The following is a 16,042-nucleotide window of genomic DNA, read 5'->3' as shown; positions in this document are numbered from 1 at the left end:
CGACCCCTGTAGAGGGGCCACCTCTGTAGGCCCAGCTACAGCCTCCTTTGCTGAAACGACCTCGAAAGGAATTTTTTGGGCATCTTGTCCTTTCGAATTCGCCTCATTCTTGTCCTCAGGGCCCCCCTCATCAATGGGGACAATTTCCAAAAGCTTTACGGAAACATCGGCAGAAGAATGAAGATCGTCCGTCCTCACGAGTCCAGGACCTTCAGCCAATTTGGCAGCAACCTTCGAATCCCCCGCAGCTTGTGTGTTGTCAGTTCGTCGAGGCTCGGAGGCTTGAAAAGGGAAAGGAGCCGAGCTCCCTTGGCCGCTTCGAGAGGGCTTGGAAGGTCTAGTACCCTTAGAGGTCAACCTGAGAGGTCGGCTCATTGTGGTAGAAGCAATGACCCGAGCTACTTCCTCGGTAGCCTCGGAAACGCGTCCTCCTGCACGCAGAATGTCCAGCGCGGCGTTCATGCTTTCTCGGGACAGACAAAAATTCTTAGGGGGTTTAATTTGGTCCATCTTCACCTGGGAAGCTGTAAAAATCCAAAAATCAACACAAAATCAGGTAACCAGTCACACAAATCTAAAGCAGAGCAGCGCTACTGAGAAGAGTCAAGTACCCGCGTCTTTGATATCACGGAGATTAGAAATAAACATACACTTCTCGACATCATACTTCATTTCGACAGAAGTCAGTCGAATATACCCGACCTGCTCGGTGAGGCTTAGCTGGGATAGGTCATTGCAGTCCAGTGGAATATCCTCCCATGAGAGCTCTAAGTCCCAGACAAGTCCGGACTCCCTCTTAAGCTCCACTACTGCAAAGCCCTCCATCCAGCCCTTTATTGAGTCTTTGTGACCCGTGAAAATTGAAAACTTCCCACGAGGGGAAAAGTAATAAAAATTTTGGATTCCCCTGACCAATCGAAAGAAGGACATAAACAAAGACACCGTGGGTGTAAATCCCCAACTCAGACACACAGATTCAAAAGAGGACATGAACAAGATGGAGTTGGGGACCAACATCCGAGGGGTTATACGATAATGTCAGAAAACCTGGGTAAAGAAAGGCGAAAAAGGAAAGGTTAAACCATACTCCCTTTGTTTAGCGAAGAATACCAAGCTAAGACCCTCCTGAGGATCAATTAAGCCAGAGGGAGGAGGATCAGGAAGAACGATCCTTTCATACGGGAGGGGAGCGCGAATGCGAAAAAGGGGAGTATCCAAATACTCCCGAGAGAAAAAAGTTTTTTAAGGAAGATGGGGTAACGTTAGACTTGATCCGGAGAACATCAGAAATTTTGGGGCTATCCATGGGGAGTGAAGAAGAGAAGCGTACCTTAACAATGGCCGAAGCTATAAGACGAAGTAGGCGAGAGGCGTAAGGAATCAAAGATGGCAAATGCTCCAAGAAGGCAGAAAGAGTTCAAAATTCAAAACGGTAACAAGACAAAAGGGCGTCCAAGCGTCTTAGAAGAAACTGTCCTTGGGCGGCGTGGTCATGATGGTCCTCGATATTTACCCCCTCGACAGTCAGATAATAACTGCCGAGAGAGTAAAGGGGCAATTGATGACCGCGAGATTTCTTCGTCCGAATCAGAGACGAGGCCCACGATATCGGTCCATTACTCAGACATCTTAGAGCCCTTAGTATGGATAAGGTCTGGTTTATTCAAATGGTAAGGCCGGGCTCCCTCCTGACGCGCCTCAACCGGGATGGCCCATTCTCCAGTTCCGTAGGGGAGCCCCTCTTCAGCCCAATCTTGTTCCCTTCACCCGGCCCAGCCTGGCCGGCCCAACCAGGAACCCAGAGTAAGACCCATCCGTTCATCTTGCAGACCCGCCCATCCGTGCCCAGGGAGAATCAGAGGTCGTTACGCATGGGGCAGAGATTTGATTCCCATGTACGTCTATATCAGCGTGGCAGGGACAGATGGTCTACTGGTACTCGTTCTTTTGGTACGTCACTAGCAGACAAAAAGAAACCTATAAAAGGAGGATCTCTCTCTTCTAGGTTTAAGTTTTTCAAAAGTTTTACAGAGCCCATTGTAAAAACCCTATTTCTCTGAATCTCAGATCATCAATAAATTATATTTTAATACTTAAAATTTTATAAAATATATAATTTAGTTCAAATATTTATAAATTTAATTATAAAATTTTATTTTATAATAAAATAGTACTTTTAGTTATAATTCATTTCTATATTCTTATAAATTGATTTCTAAATTATATTCTTATAAATTGATTCCTAAATATTACAATTATTTTTGAGTATTTACTCATTTATTTTTTTTAAATTAATCTCACATATTTATTAAATTTAATATCTTAAAATAAATTAATAAAATAAAAATTAAATCAAGAATTTTGACACAATATACATCTAAATTTAAGCTTAAAGAGTATTTTATAGTCTTAACTTTTTTTAATAATTTTTTTATTAATTAAGAAAAAAGAAGATATGAAATTTTTTTCATTTTATTTTTATTTTATTATTTTTTATATGTAAAATATTAAAATTTAATAAATAAAGAGATTAATTTATAAATAAAAAGATTTATTAGTAATTACAATATTTAAAAAATAAATATAGAAATTAATTTTAATTAAAAATATAAAATTTAAATTAAAAAAATATTTTATTAATCAAACAAAATTTAATAGACTAAATTTAAAAATATAGAAATTAAAATATAATTTTTGTTAAATATTAAAAATAATTTAGAATTTAGAATTTAGTTAAAATACGTTAAATCACATAATAAAAAAAATGAAATAGTAAAGGAAAATAAAATATTACTATCAATGCCTTGAGTCAAAGAAGAAGCACTTCACATGGCTGAAATCCACAAAGAAGAAAAGTCAAAAGAAGTCCATCACACACCTCACTTTCCAATAAAAACCACAGCCCATATGATCTTTGCTTGGGATATTGCAAGATCACGACCTCTTAATTCTCTCAAAAGAAGATTTCCCAAATTCCCCACTTCTTTCATATTCAAGCCAAGCAATGCTATCACCTTATTAAGCCTACTTCATAGGTGTCTCCTCACCTAATCTTAATGGCTTGACACATGTCAAATCCTGATTGAAACAGATGTCTTGGATGAACTCCTTTGATTAAAAATAATAATAATAAAAAGTCACATCTTTGCTTACTTGGCCATCCCAATCATGCACTCACATGTGTTCACCCATTAGCCTCCCAATCTTGCAAAAAAAAAAAAAAAAAAAAAAAAGGAAATTATAGAACTTGATGATGTGAGGAAGGGGGCCCTGAATGATGGATCTAAAAGGCTAAGTACATAGTGAGGTGCAATTATTCATGCCATGAATTTCATCTTAAGCAAGTGAGAAAAGGCAGAAAATTCATCTTCCCCATCATCCGCAAAAGCAAGAAAAAGAGAGAGTCTACGATAAAATCTATATAATATGATTCAAAATTCTCTCAAGTGATTGATTCACACTCTCTCATTGTGATAGATACCCAAAAGCCCCCACCCCCTAAAGAAAAGAAAAGAAAAGAAAAGAAAGTCTTTTCTCTTTCTCTCTCTGCATATATTTCCTTCTTCATACAACTCTCTTCTTGTTCTCTCTCTATGATGAACTCATAGAGAGAGGGAGGTAGCAATGAGAAACACCATCAGATGCTGCATCTCTTGTATTCTACCATGTGGAGCTTTGGACGTGATTCGAATAGTGCACTCTAATGGCCGAGTAGAAGAAATCAGTGGCACAATCCGAGCAAGCGAGATCATGAAAGCTCACCCAAAACACGTCTTGAAAAAGCCATGTTCTCCCTCCGATGATGGGATGGTTCCAAAGATCGTTACAGTGCCACCAGACGCAGAGCTTCAACGTGGAAAGATCTATTTTCTCATGCCAGTCCCATCAACCCCAGAGAAGAAGCCTCCTCGATCAAGAAATTCCAACAACAGAAGGAAAAAAAGAGAGAATCATAATAACAAAGATCTTAGTATTATTGAAACCAACAGCTTGAACAATAACGTTGTCAGCAACTCCATTTCAATGACCACAAACCTTCTCATTTCTGACAGATACTTGAGTGAGATACTATCAGAGAAGCTGTCAACTCAGAGAGATCGAAGAAGAGGTCGTGTTGGAGTATGGAGGCCACACTTAGAGAGCATATATGAGATGCCAAATGATGCTTAATGAAGGTTCTTGATGAGTTTGTAATGAACAATGGTTTTTCTTTTTTTTCTGTATGATTCATTTTGGATGTTCTTTATCCATTATAGGGTTCAAGCATTGCATATATATATATATTCATTTTCCTTTCCCTTTCCCCTCTTCTCTTTTTCTTTCAATATTGTTTATTATAATTCCCCCTTTTTGTGTATATAAAGCTTAGGGGAAAAGAAAAAGAAAGAAAATAAAGCAAAAGATGGGTTAGGTTTGGAAATTGAGAGTGGTGATGATGATCATATGATAGTGTATATCTTGCTATGATCAAGCCATGATTTTGTAATCTTTTAGAGATGTGTGAAATTTTAATTTCTTCAATTTCTTTTTTTTTTTCTTCTCTTAATTATTGATTGGAATTAGTTAGGAAAGATATAATGCCATTGAGAGGGATCCCACTTCCACTGTTTGAAGTGCCAATGCATTGTGTTCAATAAGAATTGAAAGGTGATTGTGAAATGATGATTGGTATCTACCATTCAATTCTCATTACCATTTTTGCCCATATTTGAAATCAAGAAATTGGTCTCTGTATGATGAATTGCTTCCATCACCCTTATTTATCACAAGCATCAGCCATCTTTATTGTTATTACTACAATTGTCATTGTTATTATTATTTATTATTATTATTTGGGTAAAGGATTGGTAGAGTAGGTACTGGAACTTTAATTTAATTTAGTTATATATTTTTAACCACTGAATTAAGGTAAGTTAATAATAATAATAATAATAATAATAATAATAATTATTATTATTATTATTTAGCTAAATGCTAATTAATTTACATTAATTAGAAGAATAAATAATGAAAAATTGTAATTCCAATTATATTTTACGTGTATGCGATTGAATAATAATAAATTAAATATAATTGATATAATCGTTTAAAAAGTCATGTATTGACACTCAAAAATAGTATCACGTGATAAAAGTCTGATTAAATGATATTCGGTTCTGCCGAGAAAAAAAAAAGATTCAAATGTTTTAGGCCGACCTTTCAGCTCTTTATCAAGATTCACTCTCCCATAAAAAATAGAATTTTCACAAAAAGTTACAGTTAGTGACTATAATTTAAGAAATTTCCTTTACGCCTATAATTATAATATTTTCAACCAATTAGTCGGTAAAATCTCTCATCAATGAACTGGCCATATCATTGTCAAATTTCTAAAAAAATACTATAATTAACTCTATCCTTTTACATTATAAAAATCAATTATCATAGAGATAAAAATATATAATTTTTACACAATTACTTTTAAATTCTAAACAATTCTTATACTTATTTTATTTTTTAATTTACAGACTTAAGTGTTAGAGTGTCTCCTCAAATGTGTTTTTTGTAATTTTAACTAATCGAACACAGCTCTATGGTGACATAAATAATTGAAAACTCTTAAATTATATTTGCATCTAAATAATTTTCATTTTTATTCTATTCAATACATTTTTAATTCATTTAATAAATTGATAAACTTATTTAAATTCATTTTTGTCATAAAATAACTTTTTAAATTTAAGCATGCATTAGTTAATATTAGTATGAAGACAATAGATTACATAGATTAGATATTTCCATTTTCATTATAGATATAATTTTAGTTTTGGCAATTATTTTCAAGATATAATTTCATTTGAAAAAAAAAATGAAAACCAATATATAATAAAGTCAAAAAGAAAATTTAGTTATCTCATTTCATCCTTATAATTCTTATAGAAATGTTTGATCATGAGTTTATATATATAATTTTATTCGGTGTTCATGAGTTTATATATATATAATTTTATTCGGTGTTTTAACACAGTGATACTGAATTCATTTTGAAAATTGAGAGATTTTGAATTCGAATCCAATTAAACTAAATGTATATATAAAAAATTATAATTTATAAAAATTATAAAAAGAAAAATTTCTATATGTAAAAGAGATGGAGAGATTTTAGGTATTGAAGAGTTAAATCATAATTTTTTTTTATATTCCATGTAATATAAAGCTAAAACAAAGAAAAAGTTCAAGATCCCTCTAAATGTTCCGCATTCTGTATATTTTTTTTAGAGAATTTTAAGTTTTTCTTTTAATTTTTTTTGTTCTTAATTGGTCAATTTCAATTTAATACTTAGTTTATAATATGATAATTAATTTTTTTTTGAAATGGGATAATTAATAATTTTTAAAATGTAACATAATCAAATCATTTAAATTAATCCTAATAAAATTAACATAATCTAATCATCTGATTAATCCTGCTTAAATTTTAAATTATTTAAATTTCAGCATTCTATTTTTCCTTGTTTTAAGTAAAATTTTAACATTTTTTTTAATTGATCAATTTAATTATATTTCTCAAATGATAACTAACAATTTTAAAATATAATTTAATCTATTCTTCTAACTTAATTTTGCTTTCTAATAATTAAATTTTACAATTTTATCTATCGAAACTCAATCACTTTAAACGACAGATATTATGAGATATAGATAATATTAAATATTATTAATAATTTATATGGAAAATATCAAGGAAAAGTATCAATATTCATTAATTAACATTAAAAATATTCATTAATTCTATTTTTTCCATTTTCGTATTAGAGATAAAACACATAAACATTGATAGAGCACATACCCATCAAGTACATTCCCCTATAATGATTAGAATTTTGATTAGATGATGATCAAAGAGAGTTTGAGGTGCATGGAATAATAATAGTCCCTACATAATCAACTTTTCCACCTTACAATAATTAATAATGCACATTCCATCAAATCTATCCATTATCTAGCTTGCACTTACAAATGGGCTGTCTGAGGAAATGTCTTCAAGTGCTTTGTTCTCCTATACATGGTGGTCATCATGATTTGATTCTGATGCTGCCACTACCATCTCTAAAGCTAAGCTAATTTAGAATAGATTTTGACCTTTATATCTGTTGGATATGCATGTATATGGTATAGCATCTATAGCAAAATTATTCCTCATACAAATACCTTTATAAAATATTTAACAATTAAAATTAATAAAAAAAATTATTTAGTAAATTTTTTAAAATTTCAAAAATATTAGCTCGATGAGACCAGTGTAATTCCACCACGCCAATTTCCAAAAAGCCCATAATCGCCCATAGCCAAAGCTAAAGTAGCATTGTCGATTCTTCCCATCCCCTACTTCTTCATGCTCCACATCCTCTCAACCTCACTCTTAACATTCCCAGCCATAAAACTCCAAAGTCATTTCTCCAATGGTGTTAGGTTTCTTGAGTGCACATGGATGATGGCCCACCTCCTCACTCCAATTGATGCTTTTACGAACTTTTCTCACCTTTCTTGTGGATAATTACAAATGTATTCATTTTTTGAGGAATTGGGTTTGTTTTTGAACAATTTTCTAAATGAAAAAAAATATATATATCTAAGATGGAATAAATAAAATAAAATTTTATATATTATTGATAATAGTTCGGTTTTAATTTATTTTATATAATTAATTAAATAAGAAAATAAAAGATTCAAATCTTTAGCCTAATTATTTTTATTTTATTTTGAGAGCTCTTTTTTCGTAAGTCTTGTGCTTCACGTTTTTCGTTCAAAGTCTAGGGTTTTCCTAGGGTTTCTGCATTTTTCTTCTCCCATGGCGGATAATTTACAGCATCTTTCCTTATCTGATGAGGAGGATCAAGCCCTGGAGGTTGTACCCTTGGTGGATACTTTCTCTTTTTCCTATGATCTGTGCTTTGTGGGTATGTTTTTGACATATAGTAGGATCAATTTTAATTCAATGCGGGACGTTCTTGCTGAACTTTGGCATCCTCTTGGGGGAGTTAGTATTACTGATCTTGGTGCTAAAAGATTTTTGTTTCGGTTCTATACCCCTGTTGATTTTGAACGTGTTTGGAATGGCACTCCTTGGCTTTTCAATAACCATCTCTTGATTTTACACCCTCTTCAACCTGGGGAGGTTCCATTATTGGTTCCGTTAATTTACGTTAGTGAATGGGTTCAGATTCATGACCTCAAAGCGGGATTTTTTTTTGAATCAGTGGCACGTTCCTTGGCTAATTTTATTGGGGATTACCTGGACCATGATTTGACCAGGGTTTCTACTGTTGAATCGGAATCTTATGTTAGGGTTCGTGTCAGGATGGATGTGCGAAATCCTCTGAAAAGGCGTCGTCGACTAGTTGCCCCTGATGGTACCTCTTTCTTTGCCCGTTTTGCATATGAACACTTTCAGGTTTTTTGTTTTCTGTGTGGACGGTTGGGCCATACAGATTCTTTTTGTGACCTTTTGCTACATCATAAGAAGGAGTCTTTGACGCCTCACTGGGGTCCTGAGTTAAAAGCTATTCAGCGTAGGTACCAACGTTCAACTAGCTCTTGGCTGCGGTTTGAAAATTTGAGTTTACACTCACAGACTCCTGCTTCTGATGGGAACTCTTCTTTCCAGAACCAGTTGCCTTCACAGGTTTTCCTTAATTCTTTTTTGGGAGCGCTTGCTACGGATGGTGAAAATGATTTTAGTGCTGGTTCTATGGAGACTGATTGTAATGGGGATAAGCAGGATGCAGGAGAGAATGATCCTTTATACAAGCCTGATGATGGTAAGAAGCGTCAACGGGTTGTTTCTACTGGCATTGTTTCTGATACTATGGATTCAAGGTCAGGCTCTTCTTCTCTATCGGCCGAACCCGTTGAGCGGGTCGCCCGTCAACAATGAGAATAATTTGCTGGAACTGCCGAGGTGTGGGCAATCCTCAGGCAGTAAATGCTATGGTGGATATTGTACAGTATTATAAACCATCTATTCTTTTTCTTATGGAAACAAAAGCTAATGGTGTAAGGATGGAACAAATAAAGTCTTTATTACGTTTTTCTCATTGTTTTTCCATTGATTGTGTTGGTATTGGGGGTGGTCTCTGTCTTATGTGGAAAGATGATGTCAAGCTAGCCATTACAGGTTATTGCTCTAATTTTATTGATTCTACAATTGGAGACGGTTCTGATTGTTGGAGGTTTACTGGGTTCTATGGTTGCCCTGAGTCGGGTCGTCGCCGAACTTCGTGGAATTTGTTGAGGGATTTGGCGGATAGGAGTCAGCTTCCTTGGTTATGTAGTGGTGACTATAATGATATTGCTGATCCGTTGGAAAAAGTTGGTGGTCCTCTTCGTTGTATTTCTTTGATTAATGGGTTTCGTAATGCTCTTGCTGATGCCAATTTAAATGATATTCAGGCTGTGGGGTCTTTTTTGTCTTATACATATAGAGAGGGTACTGATCAGTGTTCGAAGGAGAGGTTGGATCGTGCTTGTTCTAATACAACCTGGGATGCTCGTTTTCCTGATGCGATTTCGTCTAATTTAGTTGCTCCAGTTTCTGATCATACTCCTTTATTGATTGAAACTGTTGGAACTCAAGTTAGGGAGGATAATCGACGTTTTCGTTTTGACAATTCATGGCTTGAGGATGATGAGTTAGGGGAAGTGGTTTTGACGTCTTGGCAGCAAGGTTTGGGGTTGGATTTTATTCAACGTAAAGACCAGCTTGTGAAGCGTGTTCAGTATTGGGGGAAGAATAGAAACCGCATGCGTTGGCTTCAAAAAGAACGAATTAAGAAGAGATTGGGGGAGTGTTCTGAATCGCTTGATACAAGGGAAGTGCGGCAACTGAAGGATGTTTGGAATCAAATTTTGGCAGAGGAGGATATTAGACTACGCCAACAAGCAAAAAAGTTCTGGTTTCGACATGGGGATAGGAACTCAAAATATTTCCATAATAGTATCAAAGCTCGGCGCAGATGTAATCGGATTCAGCAAATTGTGACATCGGATGGTTCATTATCTTCAGATGTGGGTACTATTCAGGATGCATTTTTGCAATATTTTTCGGGCTTATTTTCCAATTCGCCTACTGATTTTGCAGAGCTTCTCCCTCTGGTTCAGCCTAGAATTGGGGCCGAAGATAATGTTGAGTTATTGGCAGATTTTACAGATGAAGAATTTCGTTCAGCGCTCTTTCAAATGGACCCGAATAAAGCTCCTGGGTTGGATGGTCTTAATCCGGCTTTTTTCCAGAAATATTGGCCAATTATTGGGGTGGATGTTTGCAATATTTGTCGGTTGTGGCTTGCAAAAGGTACTATCCCTTCTGAAATCTCCAGTGCTTTAATTGTTCTTATTCCGAAATGTGTGAATCCTGTTGATGTGAAGGATTTTAGGCCTATTGCTCTCTGTAATGTGATTTATAAGATTTTGTCTAAGGCCTTAGCCAATAGATTGAAGAGGGTCCTGCATAAAATTATTTCACCAAATCAGTCTGCTTTCATTCCTGGGAGACTAATTACGGATAATTTTATTGTTGCTTTTGAGACCATGCATGGTTTGAAATTACAAAATAGAGGTAGTGTGGGGTCGTGTGCTCTGAAAATTGATATTGCTAAGGCCTATGATAGAGTTGAATGGTCATATTTGTTTGCGATGTTATCTGCATTGGGCTTTTCTGATACTTGGGTTGGATGGATGCGTATGTGTTTTTCAAACATGAGCTACTACCTTGCTGTTAACGGAGCAGAGATTGGTCCTGTGGTTCCAAGTCGGGATCTCCGGCAGGGGGATCCCATTTCTCCCTATTTATTCTTAATTGTTGCTGAAGGACTGTCTTTGTTGATTCAGGATAGTGAAAATAGGGGCCTTTTGCATGGGTGTTGCGCGAAAGTTGGTTGCCCCCGGGTTTCTCACCTTTTCTTTGCAGATGATTCCTTACTATTTTTTGATGGTACAGTGGAGGAAGCTATACGGATTAAGCAAATTCTTGGTGTTTATGAGAAGGCTTCAGGTCAGGCTGTAAATTTTGATAAATCTGGTATCATGTTTAGTCCGTGTGTGTCTGAGGAAAACCGGTTGACCATCTCTGGTATACTTGATGTTCATCTTCCTTTGGGTAGCGGTAATTATTTGGGGTTACCATCTCTTATTGGCCGTAGTAAAAAGCAAATTTTCTCTTTCTTGAGGGATCGCATTTGGAAACGTATTAGTAGTTGGAGTAATCATTTTCTTTCTCGTGCAGGCAGAGAAGTATTAATTAAATCTGTATTACAGGCAATTCCAACATATTGCATGAATGTTTTTTTATTACCTGTTTCCACTTGCCGACAGCTACAGGTCATGATGAATAAATTTTGGTGGGGTGGTTGTCGTGAGGATGGGAGAGGGATGAATTGGCTCTCGTGGGATCGAATGTGCGGCCGTAAATCGGAAGGTGGGATGGGCTTTCGGGATTTGGCTAGTTTTAATACTGCCTTATTGGGAAAGCAAGGTTGGCGTTTGTTGGTTGACACCAATTCTCTTCTATATAGAGTGCTCAAAGCTAAATATTTTCCGAATGGGGATTTTTTGTCAGCTCGGTTAGGTTCTAACTATAGCTTCGTTTGGAAGAGTATTTTGTCTTCTCAACAAATGTTGCAACGTGGGGTAAGGTGGCGAATTGGTGATGGTAAGCAGGTTTTTGTTGTTAATTGCCCTTGGATTCCTCGGGATATTGGTTTTATGCCTTTAGATGAGGCGATGTTTGTTCCTGAAGCCATGAGAGTATGTGATTTGTTTGTTGAAGGTGAGCTGCGTTGGGATGTAGAGAAGCTAATGAATATTTTTAGTGTTGCTGATATGAGAGCTATTCTTACTATTCCATTGCCTCTATTCCCAAAACCGGATAAATTAATTTGGCACTTGCATAAGAAGGGTGTGTACTCAGTTAAATCTGCCTATTTTTGTGCCTTAGAATTGTCGGGTAGGACTGGTGTGCTGGGTTATAATGATGGGTGAAATCGTCTTTGGTCTCTTGATGTTCCTCCCAAAGTTCGGGATTTTCTTTGGCGTACTTGTCGTGGAGTGCTTCCTACTCGGGATATTCTTTTGAGGCGTGGGATACATGTACCTGCTGCATGTCTTTTTTGTGATCATGATGAATCTATTTCACATGTTTTTTTGCATTGTCCAATGGCTGTTGAGTTATGGAGACTTGCTGGTTTTTCTACTGCTGTTGATTTTTCTATATTTATGGATTTCTTTATTCATATTTATAATACTTTTGGCAGAGAAAGGACTGCACGTATGGCTATACATGCATGGAAGTTATGGCATGCCAGGAATGAAAGATTGTGGGTCAATAAAGTTTTGTCACCCAGTGAGGTTCATCATGCTGCTAGTTCCTATTTTAATGATTATGTGGCTTCACTTGTGTCTCGACCAAGGACGTTATCCCACCCATCTGTTCCTCGTGTACCCCCATTGGTTGAGGCTACCACTCTTGAAGTTGATTGGATTGCATTCATTGATTGTGCAGTCTTTACTAGTGCTGATTTGTTCGGTTTTGCAGCAGTATTTGAGGACTTGGAAGGCTTCTTTTCCATTGCAATTTCGGGTTTCTATGAGGGGGGTGGGCAACCTGTTATTGCTGAAGCTTTGGCCTTGCGTCAATGTTTATCTTATGCTAGAGATTGTTTTCTTCAGGCGGGTTGTATTTTTACGGATAACCAATCCGTAACCTTGGCTATTCGCTCTCCTCTGGATGACTTTTCAGAGTTTGGATTAGTTGTTTCTGATTGCAAAGATGTTATGCGGTCTCAGGGTAACATTCATGTTTGTTGGGTACGGCGTTCAGAAAATAGAGCCGCCCATTTATTAGCTAGAGAGTCTATTCATCATGGTAGATTCAAGATTTGGATTGACATTCCTGATTGTCTCTTGGATTATTATTCTACAAGATAAATAAAGTCTTTCTTGATTCAAAAAAAAAAAAAAATCTTTAGCCTAATTTTATTTTAAGATATTTTTCTTAAGAAGAAAAAAGTAGTGAAAGTTTTTTTTTATGCATAGAATGACTTTAGGTCTTCTAACAAAAACTAGTATAAAAAACGTTTTGTATAAACTTCTGAAGTCATTGAGTTAGCATCGAAGATAAGATAATTAGTTAATGTATTTAAATTATAAATTGTAATTGTATAATTTATACATACTATTTTATATTAGGGATATAATTATGAGAAGCATGTCAGACAAATAATAAATGTCTCTTCACACGTATTGATTTTATTATCTAGTGAGATAATACAATATAATACAATTATAAATTTTATTTTATATATGGATAAAATTGTGAGCTCTAAAAATTTATAATACGGGATATCATATCAAAGAGATTGAGAATAATAGTGGGAGATCATTGTATTTTACAATGATTTTATGTAAATAAGTCATATTCTCTGTTTTAACAATTCTATTTTAAATGAGTAGTTTTGAGAATTCAAAATTTAAATATTAAATGTACTCAAATTAGATAAGCGATGATCTCTGCTTATTAATGTATGAGGTCTTAAAGATTATAAGTAATCTTACTAATACTCTTAGGACTTTGATTTGTTACTTGAGGTTTAGTTTAATGTTTATTATTTTAGAACATTATGAATGATACCACCTGACGAGATATTTTTACAAAAACAAATTGAATTAAGGTTGAAAGTATCGAGATGTAAGAAAGATCATACGGAAGTATCACATTAACTTTATGTTCATTGATCAGTCAATTATATTTATCTGTGGATAAAACATAATTATGGACATAAAAAGGAAATAATTGTAATTATATGGATATTTAAAATGATAAATAATTTGGGGTATTGCATACTACAACTACTCTAAATTTCGTCATTCGAGCAGTTATATTGTCCTAATAGACATATAACATTTGAGCTCTCGAAATATACACAAGTCACACAGTGTCTATTTGTTAAGTATGAAAATTGCAGTTTACATATTATCATACCCTATCATATGTGAGTGGGAGATGAAAAAAATAATACACTCAAGATAGAATCAAAAAAATAAAGTTCGAAATAAGGTTCTGTATCTTATTGATAATAATTTAGTTTTAATTTATTTTATATATATTTAAAAAAAAGAAAATAAAAGATTTAAAATTCAAATTTTTGGGTGAGTGGTAGGCAGAGTTAACCAAGAGAGTAGGTCTCTCTCTGTTCTCTTTCTAGTTTGAAAGAACAAGTCTCTCTTCTCAAGAAATTTTTTCTTTTTCTCTGAAAAAAAATATATTTATGCTCTTTTCTTCTAAAAGGCTCTCCTTCTAATAGGCTATCTATTAAGTGACCTTCTGCATTCGTGTGAAATAAAAGGACGTCGATCGTAAAATTTGAGAATATCCATGTATTGAGTGACCTTCTGTATTTGTATGAAACAAAAGGACGTCGATCGTAGAATATGAGAATATTCATATACTTGAGTTCTTGTAAAATACACTACAATTTCAAGTAACTCTTAGAATGTGAATTAAATACATAATTCGTAAAATATATGAATTATGTGATATAAGATAAATCGTGGTTTATTGTTTAATTATTTCGATTTTAAAAAATTTATGAATTTTTCAATACTAAATTATTTTCTTTTATATGGATTTTCTGGCTTCTGCTTAATATTGATTCTGTTTGTCTAAGGTTGTTGTGAAGAGTGTCTAATTTAAGTATTTTATCACTAAATTTGGTTCTACGTTGGAGTCCAGTGTTCTTCTCTCCAGACATAGTTGTGTTCTTTTACTGGTGAGTGGTGAACTATGGGAGTGGTGAACTATGGGAGAACAGGTGGGATCGTTAAAGGTGACTAATGTACAAGGGAAGAAATTGGTTCAGGGATTTCAAAAGCAGTGATCCTTATTTGGTTGATTTGGGCCATACTTTTTTTTTTTTTATTCTTAATATATTATTTTATTATAAAAAACTCACTCACTCACTCAGCACCTTTCAAAAGATTTTTAGGGTTTATTTGGTCAAAATTTTAAAAATTAGCTTATTTAGCCCTCACGTGAAGATACAGAGTGTTATTTGGACTTATTCCCTTTCTATTTTATTTCCATAAAAAAAAATTATTCTTTAATTAATCATTAACTTCTCAATTAAAAAAATAAACTCAAACATTCTTAAAATTTTAAAAAAATTATTAATTAATTTTTTAATTAATAAATATTTTATTATTTAATTTATATAATATAAAAAAAAACTTAATAATCAGTATCTCATTTTCATAAATATATCTATTAATTAATTTCTGAGTATTTTAAATTTTTATAATAAAAATTTATTATTTAATTTCTCTTATGTTGAAAAATATATTAGTTGATTTTTAATTTCAAAAAATATGTTAAAATATTTTTGAAATATTGAAAATATACCAATTAATTTTTTTATTAGTTTTATCGGTTAAATATTTTATTAATTTTTATTATTAGAGAAAATATGTTAATTCATCTCTCAATTTTATAAAAATTTTTGCTAATTAATCTTTTTATATTGAGAGAATTTTAAATTTTTTTATACAATATTTAACGGCTGAAATTAATAAAGAAATTAATTAACAAGTTTTTTAAAATGTTGGGACGTTTTAATATATTTTTTAAAATTAATAGATTATTTAGTAATTTTTTTATATCACAAGAATAAAATAATAATTTTTACTTTTATAATATTTAACGGTTAAAATTAATGAAAAAAATTAATTGGTAAACTTTTTAAAATTTATAGAACATTTTAATGTATTTTTCAAAATCAATAGATTAGTTAATAAATTTTTTTATATTTGAGGAAGAATAAATTAACTAACGAGTTTTCCTATAATCTCACTAGTTTTTAATTTTTTGGATTTTTTAAATTCTTATGTTATTAATTAAATTCATTTTTTAATATATACATTTATTTAATTAATTTATAAAATATATTTTTATTTTATTATTATAAAAAATTTAGTATTTAATTTTTATATTATAAAAAAATTTATTAATTAA

General features: G+C 33.2%; 1 protein-coding gene across 1 annotated transcript; it reads left to right on the top strand.

Annotated features, from left to right (window-relative positions):
* The first annotated feature begins 3,337 nt into the window (after nt 1–3,337).
* On the top strand, nt 3,338–4,298 carry LOC110603358. The gene has a single exon (XM_021741062.2). The coding sequence runs from the start codon at nt 3,625–3,627 to the stop codon at nt 4,168–4,170; it is 546 nt and encodes a 181-aa protein (XP_021596754.1). The 5' UTR covers nt 3,338–3,624; the 3' UTR covers nt 4,171–4,298.
* The last annotated feature ends 11,744 nt before the right edge of the window (nt 4,299–16,042 follow it).

Source organism: Manihot esculenta, chromosome 16 (genome assembly GCF_001659605.2).
Source record: "Manihot esculenta cultivar AM560-2 chromosome 16, M.esculenta_v8, whole genome shotgun sequence".
Taxonomy (NCBI): domain Eukaryota; kingdom Viridiplantae; phylum Streptophyta; class Magnoliopsida; order Malpighiales; family Euphorbiaceae; genus Manihot; species Manihot esculenta.
This window is presented reverse-complemented; position numbering and strand designations above follow the sequence as displayed.

Coding starts and splice junctions, on each gene's coding strand:
- LOC110603358 (XM_021741062.2), top strand. CDS start 3,625: ATGAGAAACACCATCAGATGCTGCATCTCTTGTATTCTACCATGTGGA.